Genomic DNA, 17,455 nt, shown 5'->3' with positions numbered 1-17,455 from the left:
TAATATATATAGTAATCGATTTCTGATTCGAAGGATACAGTTTATACACTGTCTTGTAAGCTCATTGGTTTCGTAATTCCTATATCCCGGAACTTATATTAGTTGGATTATAAACCACTACAGAAACTTGTTGAGAAATCTGCAACAGTTTTTGAATCAAGAGCTTATAGATTGTCTAATAAATAAAATGAATAAATTTCCTTTAGCTATTTGCTGAAATACGAATTTGAATTTTCCGTGGATTACCGGGTTTATGCCCAAAAAGTACTCATCTACGGCGATTAAGTGTTTTATATCACCATCGTTACAGTTCTAGCATTCATATGAACGGTGAAGCAACATGATGCTAATAGTAATGATTTGGAGAGTTAATCATGTATGCAGTGTTTATAGTATACACCATTAACAAAATATTTATTTTTTAAATTAATTTAATTGGTGTAATTAAATTATATTAATGATTTATAAATCGAATAAATAATGTAATTTAGCATAACTGACGGTTCAAAGTTTTTTAAATATATTTCAAATATGTAAAATTTTAAATATATAACACACTAACATTTTGTAAATATCAGTATATTATTTAATTTTTAAATTTATTTATTTTACACAAGAGAACGATGAAAAGTTTTATACAGTTGCAAAATCACTTTTTTATTTGAAAATATATTTTATCGTTTTATTCAGCCTCTTTTTCAGCGGGTTGTTCTGTCGTCCAATTTTTCGGAGGGCCAGTCATTAATGTCCAATCGTGTGGGCTTATACTAGAATATCTTGTATGTACTTCCGGAAAAAATTCCCAGCCCTCAATTTTTGAAAGCTTCTTTACAGTTCCAGCAATACCTTAAATAAAAAATACTTAGCATAATAAATTTTTAAACTTATTGAGGCAAAAAATGTATACCTAAAAATAATCCAGACACACAACCAGCTACAACACTGCGTTTCCAAGCACCGTAGACGCACCCTGCAGCCATTCCTCCAAGGAAATAATTAAGTCTAAAACATAGAAATTATTGTACGGTAATGCACATTTAGATTTCACTCAGAAGAGATACCTATCGTCCTTTCCACGTACGTTTGTAATGACATACGTAGTCATTGTAAAAGCAGATGCCATGCCCATAAGAGGACCTGTGTTATATGCAATGCGTGCAAGTGTAGGCAAATAACCTTTTGGATGGCTCACCATAAGTACATCGAACACTGACCATGACAAACCAGCTGCTGCAGCATATTTGTTCGTGGCAACCATTTTGCCAATAGCGTCTGATCCCTCTGGATGGTCATAGTACTCCGATTTTAAAATCGACATGGTGGTCAGCTGTAGGGTATAATATACAATTTGCATGAATATGCATTTTTAAAATATTAAGTAAATTTTAAAAAATAGTAATATGCTTCATTTATAAAGCTTGACATAATCATATGCCTACAATATTATTGTTTGCTCTTACAAAGAGTATAAACAATTTGGTTTATTTAGCAAATACATTTTTGTTTATTACATCTCACTTTTGATACTTATTGAGGCTTAAATTGAATATTTAGCTTTTTTCTTATTATTCCCATAAAACTTATTTATTTATTACATACCCCGATTTATTTTACGTAATTTTCGGTAAAAACAGACAACCAAACGTCAAATGCTTTATGTCAAACAGAAATGTCAATGAGAATATTGTCAAAATAAAACTTTTAGCCGTACTGTATACGATGGGTAAAACGTAATCTGATACAATTTTTACTTATTCTAGTCTACACATTCAGATGTAGTTAAACCGTCAGTTATTATTTAAATTTAATTATGTATAAATGCAATTTGGCTTTAAACTAATAAATATTTTATATTATCTTTGATATGAAAGATAAAATGATAATTCATATCATTTAATTTCTTTTGATATAACATTAATTTGAATTACAACTAACGTTCCCACACTTAACTTATTTCACTCGCAATCTTGATAAGAATGCAACATTTAGTCGCTATTGCGTTTATTGCTAAGATTTTGTGAACCACAGTTTCGATGGTATAACTAATAAATGTTTTCTATTATCTTTGATATAAAATATTAAGTCACATCATTTAATTTCTTTTAATATAATATTAATTTAAATTACATTTAACATTCCCGCACTGAACTCATTTCACTCACAATCTTGATGAGAATGCAACATTTAGTCACTATTGTGTTCATGTAGCTTGATTTGGTATCAATCAACAACTCTACTTTACTCTATTGATGAACCCACTGGAAATATTAAATGACTTTGACGTTTTTATCCGTTAAGTAATTGATTAATTTGTTTATTGTGCAAAATGCTATTAACAAGTTGCTTCGAAGTTGCTTGGTTTATTCACACCTCGACACGTTTTGTTGTTTTAGTTATGCAATATTTTATTAAGGATAACCAATTTTTTCAGCTTACAAAGCGCAAATGAATTTCTACATAATAGTGTTCCAAAATCTTGTCTCCCATAATCTTTCGATTTATTTTTTTTTACAAAATCAAAATACTTTGGAAGATTACTTGTGATAACTATGATACTTACGTAGTCAAATTCTATAACTTAAATTTGATCTAATTAATTAATTAGTAAAATACATATTTTAGTTTTGAACACAATTTGCTTGCTTCTTTATTGAACATTTTAATTAGAACTTAATTTATAATTTTCATTCTTAAGTACCGATTTTACATTCCATTAATTTTACCATGATAAGATAAAATAATGTTTAAATATACATTTAAAATTATTTTAATATATTTTAAGAAAAAATTTAATATGAATGAATATGTTGAATTAAATATGAAAATAACGATAAATTTATAATTTTAATAGAGTAATTTTTTACAACTAACATCAAAGTTTATTATTGGCATACAAATCATAATGAGCATAATCATTTTTACATATATTATTTCTAAGTCGTTTTTCTTCAGTAGTCAAAACCTAAATTAAAATAAACCAAAACTGATTGGTTATTAAATAAGTTTGGCAACGGATCGTTCTGTAATTATTCCATATAACGGAAGTAAAAGATTTACTGTAATATGTAAATAAATAAAGAAATAAAAATATATTAAATATTATTACATATAACTATATAGTTGGACTTTAAAACATAAAATCAGTCAAAAAAGTCACTAAAAATTTTACAACTCGTTAAGTTTTTTATGAGGTTCAATTGTTTTAATTTCATCAGACAGGGTCAATCATATCTCAATTACATGTTAAGCTACAAATATTATTGTTACTTATTCTTTATATCATACAAGTGCTATTAATATCAATTTAGTTCTCATCATGACCAATTATCTCAATATCATCAGCTAAGGGACTCTCAATATCATTTTTATCATCCTTAGTTTCATTTTTTTGTAGTGCATCCAAATTAATTAAGGATAATGTCATTTTGCTGCTGAGCACAACCTGAAAATAACAATAGATTTAGTAATGCATTTTATTGAAAATTAAAAAAATTTAGTAATGTATTTTATTGAATTTTCTATTTATGGGTAAAAAATTCGCACAGGAGACACGAGTATTTATATTCATTATTAAAAAATTATCAAACTTACTGCAGGCTCTTCTGGTGAGCCGTTGAGTTCTTCATCATAAACTTCAGTGGTTTTAGTTTCTGAATCTGCTACCAAAATTTGAGATTCATGTGCTAATGAACCCTCTAAATAGATTGATTGCGGTTCTGGCATAATATCAACATCTTCTTTGGACTGTAAATGTATATTAATTAATAAATTCTATGATATAAACTTTTTTCTTAGAAATATTTTTTATAAATGGATTATTATTTATTATTATATTTCATGAATATGATTATAAAATTAAAAGAATTGAAATTAAATTATAAAATAAGTACGATCATGTAGAAGCTCACATAAATATTAAACATGTGTTACTGAAGCTTTTATAAATTTGCAGATATTTTAAGAGTTCAAACTCTGTAGCTGTAAATTGATTATGGCAATTCATTGTCTTTACTTTTCAAATTTTTAAATTTAATACGGGGGCTTCAGCTTCTGAAATCTTCTTCCTGACTACGTTTCCGTTTCTCAACTAAAATAAAAATTAAATCGAATGTACTTGACATCAAACTAAAAAACCTACAATGGCTACTGTATCGTAAGTCATTATTTTTTAATTGTCAATGCAACAAATCTGGAGTTAGTTTAGGGAGTTAATCCCATGAAACCCCCTTAGGATAGGAATAAACGGGATACCAGCACCCAACGGTGCGGAGCACTGCGACCATGGCTGATCTTAGGCAAATAAAATTTTATCCAGCCTGTACACTAATTATCTCTACAAAAACTTACATGTTCGTTGTGTGAAAAGAATACAGGAGTTGGAGGGCGTCCAGTCCATTTTTGTCCACCCTCACAACTTGCTGTTAACTCCATGCCAAGTACCTTTTTTATTTTTTAAATTAAAAAAAAAATAAAAAACAAAATAAAATAGAATGAAATATAAAAACATAAAAGTAATAAAAGAAAAATAAACTTACTGCAACTGTACGTTCAACACTGCCATCTCTACGTTTTCTCTGTTGATTATCCTTGCCATCCTTTAGTAATTCGGCTGTTGTTGGATTCGCTTCATCATTTTTGGATTTTTCTACTTTTTCGTCACTAACCATTGTTGCTGATTTCTCTTCAATATGCTCAGATAATGTATGCCCATTGGAAATGTTTCCGTTTTTTGTATTCGAATTTTCGTTTAATTTCTGTTTTATTTAAAGAAATTCAAATCACAAACAATTAAAAAGGATATTAAACATAAATGTATAGAAACAATAAAAACAACAGAAAGCTTATTTAAGTCTATATAGCATAGAAAAAGTAAACATACAAAAATCAACATCGAACACAAAAACTAATTAATATTTTTAAATTTTAGTATTTTATTAATACATTAATTTCGGATAAATAAGAAAAATTCACATTTATTTTAAAAACAATTTAAATGACGACAACACAAATGGTTTAGAATTATAGAAAGTTAATACAGTTAAAAAAGTATTTCATATTTCGCTAATTAAAATTAGTTAATGTTGTTTTCCATTCACAAAGATCTAACCTTAGGTAAATCAGAAGTCGCATTATTCTCTCGTAATTTCATGTGCTCATCGGCAGCGTCTATCAAACCTTGAATTGCTGTTACAACTTTTTTGCAAATTATTTTCAAGTCAAAAACGAATTTTTTTTTGGTATATATAAAAAAATGAAATACAAAAAAATATTTTAAATAAAGATTTTGTACATTTAAAGAATTTCCTGTTTTAATTTAATCGAAAAAAAATTATATATGTAGTACATGTTATGTGATTTGCGATAGATGAGAAAAGTGATTTTATGCAGAGAAAGAAATAAATCGATAAATCATTTAAAATATGTCCTCTTATCTTAATTTTTAAATTTGTGGCATCGTCATTGGAGTTAGGTGCCTTGTTAGTAAACTCAATGTGGACTCATGCTTCCAGACATGCTGAAGTGTTAACACAGACAAGAACTTTACGAGAGAATCTGAGGTGTTAGCTGAAACGTTGGGAATTAACATTGTGTGGTCATTCCAATTCTTGGGTGCATGGGAAATAAGTTCGGGTGTAATCTTCTGCTATATTTTATGCATAAGAATATTAAAAGAAATTTTTTAAAAGTACTTAGTTTGAAATGTTTGCATTTGTCGTTGTTTTCATATTTAAATTTTATTAATTGAATTTAATGGAGTTGCCGGTTTATAAATTTCATGGCGATCATCTTAAAAATGAAGACATTGATAAATAATAAGTAAAAAAATATATAAAATATATATATATCATATATTTAATAATAAAATAAATTAAAATTTCTTATTCTTTTTTAATAATTATTTTTACGAAATAAAAATTATTCAAAAAACATATTTCAACTAAATTAAATAAATTAATTCTTTAATTTAAAAAATGTTTAATGAAATGATGAAATGTAGCGATAAATATTATTAATATTATTATTCTTTTAAAGCAAAAAACAAAATTTTTTTTTTATATAAGCTACTAAGTAATAAACGCCATAATAAACACATATGCTAAGTAATTAATAACTAATATAAGATTTTAGTTCAAATTTCGAGTCAAAGTGCATAATCCTAAGCTCCTCCCTCATTCAAAAGTATGTTCTTTGGGCTTTTTCATTTAATTTCATTTTTGATCTTTCATATTGAATCGAATTATGTAGAAATACGATTAAATTTAATGCTTGTATAAATACTTTTTATAGTATTTTTTTATTTTATTTTTATTTATTTAAAAATTCTATATTAATTGGTGGTGTTTGAATAATTCAACAAACAGAAATATCTAAATTTTCATAATATAATTTGAAATATTCGGATACCCCCTAGCATTAAATAGTTGGAATATTAAATAATCTGAGGGATATTAGGAATTCTCCTGATAAAACACGTGTAGAGAAACACAAAATACAACGTATGAAATAAAAGTTAAAATATTAAAATATTAAAAAACAAAAACCATTAATCTGACTTTAATCTGAACAGTTGAAGTTACCGGAATATTTCAAATTATATGTTTTATGCTCATCGCACAAAAAATCTTGTGGTAATCTATATGGCATATAACATGAAACGAATTATAAACAAGAATACACGAGTAAAGAAAGTGCAAAAGACGAGGGGATTTTTTAGGAGAGAACTAAACGAGACGAATTTTAGACGGATTTTAATTTAAGTCAAAGATGGACCAAACGATCAATTGAACTCAAATTGGTGCGTGCATTAGGACATAAAAACAGATAGGAAATATCATGTGTAGTAGAGCTGGAGTTAGGGCACACAATGACATTTATGTAGCACATGTAACTGTTTAACATATGACTATCGATCTAGGACATTTTTTACTGCACGGGGAAAAAGTGTCATGTCACCTTTCCCGGGAGATATTAAACTACAGTACCTGACTACAGTCGTTAGAAATGACAAAAATAAAGTTAAGCAAAAGCATTTTTGTAATAAGGTGCATGATTAAGTTACAGTAGCTGGGTACTGTATTCCATATAAATTGACTACGGTAAGAGTCGTCAGCTATTGTAATTTAATCGTAAGTTGAACATTATACGGTTTATTCTGTAGTTTTAAACTAAATATGTAACATATCATTCCATACAGTTCATAAATATGGAAGCGTGTTAAGTTTTTAGTGTTTAAGTTTATAAATATTAAATTCTACATTTCATTATGTTGCTTTTAGTAAAAACTATAGTTACATATTATAAATCTGCGAACAATAATTTGTATGTGTTTCCTAAAAAGTGAGAAGATAAGCCAAATTAGCTAGACTTGTTAAAGTCTAGCTAAGTTTTCTAAACGCAGGATAAAAGTACTGCAATTCACTAATACTTCAAATGCAAATAATAGATGTTTCCAATAACCACTAATGATGGATATATGTTATTATCCGAAACATATGTATGTTAACCCACGAATTCACTTGATTAAAATGAAAAATGATTGAATTTGCAAATTTCTTTACTGTGGGGGTAACACTTTTCCATAAAGTATTTATAAATCTAAAACATTATATTATATTATATATAAGTTTATAAATAATTTTGTATAAATGCACTAAGACAATCGAAATTTGAACTTTAAATCTGTTTTTAGCAGGTTTATTCCCTTAACACCTAAACCAATTGATTTTTTAAAATTATTTCTATTCTATTTTTACTACTGAAACCTTTTAATTAGCGCTTAACTTCTTTTCTAACCTTGGCTTCAATTTGATCTGAATTCATTTCAGCGATTAATCTTGCCATTGCTTTTTCAGTATCCTCAAGCCTTTTCCTTAGTTTCTCAATTTCCATTAGCTGTTCTGATTCCTTATTGAAACCAGCTGGTATAGCACCCGCAGTAGTGTTAGCCGGTTCTATTTGCTGATGCTGGGGTTGGAAGCGGTTATACTGTGGTGAGTATTGCTGGTGCTGAGAATGACGATATTTTAGTGACGATGACAAATTAGAAGCTGCCGCAGTCAGGTTAGAAGCTGCATGATAAAGTTCACTACCGCTTCTGGGATCGTGCGAGTGCAGATTAGTTCCTAAAAATTTTTATTGGTACTGGTTTGAATGGGATTCATATTAACAAACAACAGCAATTCGTTAAATAAATACATCAACAATACAATAATAAATAATAAACAATATACAAATATAGGAAAAAGAATTTAATGAGTTTATATATAGTATACGATGGGTAGGTAGAGTATGAATATATCAATATGTATGTGTGATAAATCGGTAAAGTAAAATGTATAAGCATAGACAAATGATTTTTATTTGTCTAATATATAAGTTAGATTGAAACAAACACCCAGGATTTGTAATTTACAACAATAATAATTACAACAACAAATACGCGTTATTTCGTCTTAAAGCAATGTGGCCAGCACAAAAATTGAAATGAATTTATTTCTCTTTTATTTCCAAAAGAAAAACAAAGTACAAATACCACATGAAAATATATAGGACATATTTTAAAATGATAAAATAAACAACTATTTTAAGTTATTAAGAAAAACTACACATACAGATTTGTACATAGAATAAAAAAAACTACATAGCAATCTTACTTGTTTGATGCTCTCTCCACCCTGTATTTTTATGCATATATATTTATATTTGTATATACATGATGTTAAGTTAGGGGAAAATGATAAATAATATTTTATATAATTTAGCACTAGTTTTTGGTGAAAGCAAAAATAATAGTTCTAATTTGACATTTTTAATCAACCGCACTAATCGAAAAATCGAAAATAATATTAACTTACCCAATTTGGAGCCATTCAAATCCTCAACATGTCTGCCGTTATCGTGTCCAAATACTTCCTTTCTAAAGTTTGGATCAGAAGGTGCTGGTCCATAAGGCGCGTTTGGTATAGGCTTTTTTAGAACTATCTGATTAAGAGAAAATTTTAAAAATTAATATTTTTGACTTTTTATTAAATATAATTGAGACTCAATTATAACTTATTATTATAAATGATATTACTGATTAATTGAAGACTACATATATACTACATATACCTATGTACGACATGTATATCTGTATAATAAATGTGACGTTTGAATCACAGTGTAGTTGCTGAATGAAATAAATCCAGTAAGACATTGTTTGGTTTATAAGTGAAAAAATCCTAATACAGGAGGCTACCTAATATTACCCACTATCCAAACAAACACTTGTCCAAAAAATCGAATTATAAATATCGTATATTAGTTATTAGTTCATTTAAAGTTTTTTTAAGATACATTTTACATGTTCAGTAATTTTCTAAAGAACTACCTTACATACCTTACCTACCTTACCTTACTGATCAATGTCCTATATACAATGTCTTTTTACCTACTAAATACTTTTTCGAATCGATTATTATTTACGAAATTGAATTCAAGAAATATCTATTGAATTTTTCCATTGTAGTAAGGAAACAAAACTATATTACACTAAAGGGAAAGGAAGCAGTAATCGATCTACTCCAGCTTCCGTTACACAGAAGAGCATTCAGATGTAAAAGAAGTCTAGATATAGGAAATTACAGGAAATTTTGACATCATTATAAAAATGTAGCGTCGAGGATTAAATTTTCTTCACTCAGTTACTGTGGATGCTGAAATTTATTGATCTCTGGTAAGTTACAAAAATTACTTCAACTATTTTTAATTAAGATCACTTATCCAACATATAATTTCAAATATTATTATTGATAAATCACTTTCTAATTTATTATTTAAAAAAAATTATTTATAAATATGATACTTATAAGTAATTGTAATTAATATATTTTATTATCATATATCTTTACCTTCATAATGGTATAACCAAAGAACACAATTATTGCGATTGTATAAATAGGCATTATAAAGCCCATGCTATTACCCTTTTGGGGTTGATGCATTGACCCGGCTCCCATAGGTGGCCGCATACCGGGAATTGGTCCAGGCTGGAAACAAATATTCATTTTAATTAAATTAACTTTGATTTATTTCTTAAATGAAAATGGTTGAAATAATTAATTTAATATAACAATAAATATATTTGTAATTATATAGTTAAAATATCATTTATATAATTTATGTTTGCATCAAACATATTTACATGCAAACAAATACTCATACATACATACAATATACTTGTTGTGAACAACTCATAGCACCCACACTTTGTAAATAAAATCAAAATGATTTAAATGTAAACACCGGTGAAATGGAAATTTGTTTAAATACAAATAAATTATTTTAACAGCTGTTAAATAAATAAAAATAAATATATATACACAATTATAGAAATGAAAAAATATATCTATAAAATAATTGCATTGAATATTCAAAATAATTTGTATTTTGTATTTGAATAATAGGTTTTTACGACTCCTGCACATTTTTATAATCTGCATTATATCTGGTACATATCTATATATTCATATACATACATATATATACGTATATATCTCATAAGATATTACGCTATGAAAAAGTGCGAAAAATACTAAATAAAATTAAAAAAAATATATCTTGACCGTGAATTTATTTTACTCATACAAGATACACAAAAATTTATTTTTCCGTAGGTGTTAAAGATTTTTAGTCAAAAAATTAAAAAATTATGTATATCTTTATATATATATAAATACATCTTATAGTTAGCTAACGCAAAGTAAACATTTAAAAATTTGACACTAAATTTACTAATGAACTTTGAATAACAACGTATATATTTACATATATTTTCTTTATAGAGGAATTTAAGTCCACATGTTCAGATATATTTTCACAATATTTTATATATATAAGTAGAAACACAATATTGAACACCTTCACAGATAAATTGACTAAAATAACCGACTTCTTTAATAATACAATCCTAAAGATTTTATAATGATAAAAAAATGACCTAATATATTTTTTACTCCCTTTCAGTAAATCTTGTAAAAACAAAATATGAGAATTAACACATTTATAGAGTTACAAAAACAACGTTAGACTTTACAACTACAATACCTGATATAATATGGAAATATCTGTTGTGGGGTCAACAGGTAATTAAAATCTACAGCTCTTCTTAGAGCCTAGTCCAATCACACTTTAAAAATCAAAGAACGATGAAACATCACCAAAAGTGTTGAAAAAAATAGTTCTGAAACCATCTGTTCTTATGTACAGAAGATCTCTGATCTTCAACGAAGACGACTATTGCATGATTATTGTCCTCAATGCAACAGAAACTGTATGAGCTTTATCATGATATTGATACTCTATAGCGGACTAACATTTAGCGGCTTATGTAGTTTGGTTATATCGTAAAAATGGAGAATTGCACCTTAGCGCAAAAGTTGTTTAAAGAAGTAGTCGGTGGAGTGATCAAATTGAGAGATCAAATTTCAAAACAAATTTATGTATGCGACTAGAGAGGGCATAAAGTAAAGGGGCCAAACGAGAAGTACTGCGTCAAGCCAAAACTCTGCAACAGGTTGTTGGGGCCATATAAGTAAATAAATAATTTAATTAGCGACTCACATTAAGGGCAAATGAGTAAGTAATTTAATCGACGATTTACAACATATTTTTAAGGTTTGGATGCATATGCTTTATATTATTATGTCAGTGTTACGATAAGTCTCTTAGAGTATTAAATGAATTTTATTCCCAGCTATATCTATATTATATTAATTTCTAATATATCTATATAAAAATGTGTGCTAACTGTATATTAAAACATAACCTCATATATTTCATATCTTTTTTATATTAATGTAGATTTATCTTCTTATATTCAAATACAATTATATTAATAAATAATTGCTTATATATTATAAAAGTCTATTAATACGGTGAATATAAAATTCTTAACCAAATAGATCAAAAAGTTGTTGTTAATGCAAAATAAACACATTATGTAGGGCTAAGCTTTCCCATAGGAAGCTAAAGAAATTGAACACATTTAAAGTTCCATCCTGAAACCCATAAGGTAATACACATTGTGTATCGACAATGTATTCAAGAAGTACTATACAGAAATAAATAACATTTTGAGCGCGAGATATAGTTAGACAAAGTGATGTACTTGTATACAAAAAATCGCAAAACGGAGTGACGTTTGAAAAAATTTTTACGTATACCTTTAGAGGAAAGCAACATTAAAAAGAAAGGACAAACGTTAATGTTAAAAATGTATATCACAGATATGTCCCATATGATGATATAAACTTGCTACGAATGGAATATGGTATAACGATGTATGTACAGTCAACAGAAGTATCCAATAGAGTGAGGTTTGAGAAAACACTTCTATGCCAGTAGACAAAATTAACACTAAAAAGAAGATATGCGTATAGTTAAAGAAAAACATTATAGTTATAACATTTTAGCTATAAAATTTATTATTTTAATAAACTATTTATAATTTTTACTTAAGAATTCTAATTAATTATTGTTAATTGGGCGTTGTATTCATATAATGATGCTTCAGCACAGAGATATAAAATATTAACTTAATGCAGACTGTTTATTCTCGACAAATACTTTCACGAAACGAGTTATAAGCTATATAAACAGATTATATAAATCCGAAAAGATCGAAAACCTTGAAACCTTATTATATACCGGATTGTACAATAATTGCACCGGTATTTCTTTTCAAATTATATAAAAGGAAATGAGTTAAAAATATATTCGATAATATTTAAAATGAAAATTAAATATTTTGTTAAGACATTAAAAGTTTCTTGGGGTTAATTATTAATTAATCATATATAACATTTTCGATTTTTAAACTATTTAATTTTTTATACTATAAGAAAAAAATATAAATTTTTATACATACAGACTAACTAAAATAATAAATATATTAATAATAGGGAAAATATTATAAGATAAAACTAATTTGGCAAACATTCAATAACATTATTTTATTTATTTATTTTTTTTTTCTTATATATGCAATGTCATTAAATGAATTTATACTGAACTTAATGTGTACGTGGTATATTGATATATACATATAAACTAATATCAATACAAAGATATACAGATAAACAAAATTAAATTTAGAAAATACTGCTAACGAAGACAGATGTACAAACGTTTAAACTTTCTTAAATAAATTAAAAATAAAATAATTTCATTTAACACACATTTTTAAAATCATAAATAATTAATTTAATTAAAGACATAATTCAAAACAAATTTTATTAATTAAAAACTAGTCACTAATTAGATATTTAAACCAATTTAGTATAACTTACTCTTCCTTCAACAATGCGCGGCGGAGGATTGCTGGGTGATCCCTTTCTTTCGACAATTGGTACAGTAGGCGTAACAGGAATAGCGCGCCCACGCTCACGCATCGCCTGATATATCGATTCAGGATGTAAGTGAGCAGGTCGTTCCTGTCGTAAACCTGTGTGAAAATCTGTTTTTAATTAATGATTAATTTTATAATGTAAAGCACTGCTAGACATTAGTTTTTCGCATTTCAAAAAATTTGTTAATAAAGTAAATGCGAAAAGTTTTATCAAAATAATAACAACATTTATTATACATGCAATTACCTATGAATTATATTTCACTTTCCTTTTCTTAAAAGCAAAACCATAAACCATAAAAATAAAACTCATATTATCATAATTACATTATGTATGCATGTACATTTAAAAACATTGATTAAACACAACAACACTGTATTTGATCATTTAAAAATACTTAAATGATTTTAGTATAAGAGTATAGAGTATAAGAGGTGCATATGGAAGAAGACAAGCCTAGACAGACGACTGTTAGGTGCAATGACTTTTTATGTTAAAGATAAATATGATAACCAGAGTACCATGTAAAGAATTTAATCTAGTAAGAGTGAAATAAATTAATATTTTGCTTTTAGAAGTATTAAAAGAATATATCCATATATTTATTATAACACCATATACATTCTCTTTAAAATTCTGACAGGTTAAATACTATTTGGATGACGAACCAAAGAAATTAAGATCAACTTAAGCGATTTGATCTATTATGCCTTAAGTTATTGAAATTGAATTTTTGATATCAGATATAATACCCTGAACTGCGAAAATCATCTAATGATACTCATAGATTTTGTAAGAAAGACAATGAGATCAGGAAAAACATACTACACGCTTTAATCCACAATTGAAAGAGATACTTGAGATACATCTTATATCGGATGAAGAAATAACACTTGATAAAGTAGGTTTGGAACTATATGAAAATAGATCATTGATTGCAGTACAAACTTAATAATAATACCCTAATAATAAATATTATATAGACTATTGTTTAATAAAAAATACAAACTAATTTATAAGTTTTCAATAATTATGTATGAAAACAAAATATATATAAATGATTATTTGATCCAAAACAAAGTATCAAAGACAAATTTACTCGAAAAAACTGCATTTTTGTAGAAACGATTCATACAAAGATCTTAAGTCATATGAAAGTGACTTGATTTTATGTCTCATTTGCATTTTTGTTTTGATATCTTCGATATTATGAAGAGCTTTTAAGTTAATGTATTTAAAACCTTCAGTCAGTCTAGTGGGTTAAGCTAATATATCTTATATAGCGTGGTTTGCAAATAAATTTTGCAGCAAATCCTATGCAAATGTCCAGGCCTGGAAGTCTTCGCACTAATGAGGGTAGTGGACCTGCTAAATATAGATTTATTAAAACCAATATCTTTTAATTACCGGTACAGGTTGGTTTTAAAATACAGAATATCCTAACCGCATGGGTATAACCAAAAGGACACTAATGTGCTACTTAAAGAGAAGAGGAAGCTCTGACGTGGCTTAAGTCAACTAATAATGGAATATCGTTTATCTACAATAGAACTCTAAGGAAAATATTATTATTAAAATAACTAATAATTTTTCTGACTTTCAATATAATATGGAACTTTCTTAAGGGAATTTTCTTAACTAAACAATTCTAGAAATTTTGATATATTGAGTTATGCTACATCACTATTAGTTATATACATTATATAGTAAAGTAAATAAAATTATTTGGATATTCTTTCTATGATAATTATAAGACACAATTAAGTAAAGCAACCAGTAGACATTAAATAACAGATTCTTTTTCAAAAACAAGAAAACAAATTCTATTAGTAATATTAATTAGTCATTTTTAGTATATAGATAAGCAGTTATTTAGTTAATAGGCATTACACCAAAATAAAGTCCTCTCATTCTAATTAGTATAGGCATTCTATAGATTTTAGTATGAAATCGTCACTATTGTAAAGCAGAAATTGTTCGCAATTTTTGTTCATATATTAGAAAGAAGAAATACTTTTAAACGTACTGACTTCGCCGGTTATTATATTTATTTGCTTGCGATATAACTGAGGCCCAAATGGTTCAGCAGGTGTTGTATTTAAAAATTTTTCCCTGTCAAGCACGACATCACAGCATCCTAAATGTATATAAAGTTCACGACAACAAGACGTACATATATACATATACATATAAAAAACAATTATTTAATACTCGTACAATATATTAAAAAGATATACAATATATATATATTATATGAAGAAGCAAAATTTTAATTTTTTTCGTTTACACTTACCACCTGGTCCACGTTGATCTTTGATATTCGGCTTAATAGCTGTTCCACCAAACATCATTGGATAAAATACTTTGGGCCATAATATCGCAATGCAGCCAATTACTGTTACAATTATTAAAGCTGTTTTTTTGGGACTAAGTGCATCGTTTAGATAGATCGGGTGACTTGGTACCCGTCTTGATGCTGTTGTTGTTGGTTGTGCTTGTGTATTTGTATGCATCGTGTCTTATTACATGTACGACTTTTGTGCCGTGTCGTTTAATCGTTTCTTAATTTAGTGATTATCTAATAAATATTCGTGAACTTTTTTTTTGCTTTTGAAGTATATATTTTTGAGGCAATTGTTATTTATTCTATATTAATATTCGATATTGTTTCGCAGTTTATGTTAATGGTACGCTTAATTTATTTTTATATAAAACAGTTATATTGCTAATCATTTTTCGATTTTTAATATAAAAATCAAATATTATTCATAATCTGCAAGTACTCACAATATGTAATTATGTTAAAAAATTATTATTTTGTAAAAACTTAAAGAATATTTAATGCGTAATGTACGTATTAAATAAATCTATAAGTGAAATGGAAGTATGTATATGAAAAAAAAAACAATTTAAACAATTATTTATTGTGGCGCCAAAAATGATATTAAAAAATAGTTAATATAATACTTTTTTTTTAATACTTAAATGTTATTTAAAATAGTAACTAAGTCCGTGCTGGAATCTAAAATTATATTTGTCCTTACGGAATAATTAAAAGATTATTTTGTTAATGAAAATAAAAGTGACTATTTTTTAAGATTGATTCACATTGTGTTATATGGTATTATAATGACACAGTCTAGTCCTATGATTCAACAAGTTTATTAAAATTTAATAGATGGAACATAGATCACAGCTTTTACTTTATAATTTAGTATAGTCTAAATAGTTATGTATTAAGTTCTTATTAAAAAACTTAAACTTTCTAACGAAACTTAAATGAAAATATCACTGTTTTTAAGCAACCCGAAATATATATTTGTGGCTATTAATATTTTAAATAAACACATTCATTCTTCACAATTATATATTATTATATAACAATTTATTTTATACATTTATTTAATGTAGGGATGCATTAATACAAAAAATAACTTTATAAGTACGATTGCTAGTTTTTTTTTTTTGTAATGATTTGTCACAATTATTGTACAATTTATATATATTTTTGTTTTTTGCTAATTCAGTTTTTAATTATTTCGATAAATCTATCGAAATATCTAATAAATTTATTTTTCTTTAAAATCTTTAATAAATTTTCTGTACATATAAATTTATATGTGATATGCGTTAAAGTCTACACATTTATTCGTACTTTATGCAAAAATAAAAAAAAAATAAAATTTATTACATAAAAATCGTCCCGTATATTTTTATTTTTAGCGCTCACGTCTTCGCTCTGCAATATTTTATTTTTAAAAAATAATAAATATTTTTAATAATTTGCACACATTTTTTAGAAGTTTACTCTTTTTATACACAAAATTCATTAAATTTTCGTTTAATTTACATAATCTTCCGTTAATATAGTACTTTAATTACAATCTATTTAAATATAACGTATTTTTCATGTAAGTATATTATTTATTAAATAAAGTCACAATCCTTACACTCAGCCCGAAATCTGTGTTCGAACTATTTAAGTCAAATTTTTTAACTGAAAATTGTTCCAAATATACGCAATATACACAAGAGCAAAATTTTCTTTTCTTTACCCAACAGTTTTC

At 26.5% G+C, this 17,455-nt stretch overlaps 2 protein-coding genes across 16 annotated transcripts; both read right to left on the bottom strand.

The window, feature by feature from the left end:
• Positions 1–582: 582 nt before the first annotated feature.
• LOC119680175 (NADH dehydrogenase [ubiquinone] 1 alpha subcomplex subunit 11) lies at positions 583–1,693 on the bottom strand. Of its 4 annotated transcripts, none has more exons than XM_038092866.1 (4): positions 1,600–1,693; positions 1,062–1,327; positions 908–1,002; positions 583–846 (listed from the first exon to the last, which is right to left on the bottom strand). In XM_038092866.1, exons 2-4 carry the CDS (start codon positions 1,316–1,318, stop codon positions 683–685), a joined length of 516 nt encoding a protein of 171 aa, XP_037948794.1. In that variant the 5' UTR covers positions 1,319–1,327; positions 1,600–1,693; the 3' UTR covers positions 583–682. The 4 variants fall into 4 exon arrangements, with proteins under 4 accessions (XP_037948794.1, XP_037948795.1, XP_037948796.1 ...); XM_038092867.1 differs by having other exon boundaries at positions 1,519–1,609; XM_038092868.1 differs by lacking the exon at positions 1,600–1,693 and adding an exon at positions 1,461–1,550.
• A 1,458-nt stretch (positions 1,694–3,151) lies between these two features.
• On the bottom strand, positions 3,152–16,155 carry LOC119678853. Of its 12 annotated transcripts, none has more exons than XM_038090923.1 (11): positions 15,682–16,150; positions 15,415–15,525; positions 13,329–13,495; positions 9,891–10,028; positions 8,856–8,982; positions 8,655–8,675; positions 7,795–8,123; positions 4,536–4,754; positions 4,348–4,440; positions 3,592–3,744; positions 3,152–3,442 (listed from the first exon to the last, which is right to left on the bottom strand). In XM_038090923.1, exons 1-11 carry the CDS (start codon positions 15,899–15,901, stop codon positions 3,305–3,307), a joined length of 1,716 nt encoding a protein of 571 aa, XP_037946851.1. In that variant the 5' UTR covers positions 15,902–16,150; the 3' UTR covers positions 3,152–3,304. The 12 variants fall into 12 exon arrangements, 9 of the variants coding, with proteins under 9 accessions (XP_037946851.1, XP_037946853.1, XP_037946855.1 ...); XM_038090925.1 differs by having other exon boundaries at positions 13,329–13,483; XM_038090927.1 differs by lacking the exon at positions 4,348–4,440 and having other exon boundaries at positions 15,682–16,153.
• Positions 16,156–17,455: the final 1,300 nt, after the last annotated feature.

The sequence above is a fragment of the Teleopsis dalmanni genome, chromosome 2 (assembly GCF_002237135.1).
Source record: "Teleopsis dalmanni isolate 2A chromosome 2, ASM223713v2, whole genome shotgun sequence".
NCBI classification, from domain to species: domain Eukaryota; kingdom Metazoa; phylum Arthropoda; class Insecta; order Diptera; family Diopsidae; genus Teleopsis; species Teleopsis dalmanni.
The sequence above is the reverse complement of the archived record's forward strand: the minus strand, read 5'-3'. Positions and strand labels throughout refer to the sequence as shown.

What these genes read in the sequence shown, in the direction of transcription:
- LOC119680175 (XM_038092866.1), bottom strand. Translation starts at nt 1,318, where the DNA reads ATGTCGATTTTAAAATCGGAGTACTATGACCATCCAGAGGGATCAGAC. An exon ending in GTACGTGGAAAGGACGATAG is followed by an intron (nt 1,003 to 1,061) that starts GTATCTCTTCTG and finishes TCTATGTTTTAG; the next exon opens with ACTTAATTATTTCCTTGGAG. An exon ending in TGTGTCTGGATTATTTTTAG is followed by an intron (nt 847 to 907) that starts GTATACATTTTT and finishes TTTTTATTTAAG; the next exon opens with GTATTGCTGGAACTGTAAAG.
- LOC119678853 (XM_038090923.1), bottom strand. Translation starts at nt 15,901, where the DNA reads ATGCATACAAATACACAAGCACAACCAACAACAACAGCATCAAGACGG. An exon ending in AGATCAACGTGGACCAGGTG is followed by an intron (nt 15,526 to 15,681) that starts GTAAGTGTAAAC and finishes ATATACATTTAG; the next exon opens with GATGCTGTGATGTCGTGCTT. An exon ending in TCTTTTCACACAACGAACAT is followed by an intron (nt 3,745 to 4,347) that starts GTAAGTTTTTGT and finishes ATACATTTACAG; the next exon opens with TCCAAAGAAGATGTTGATAT.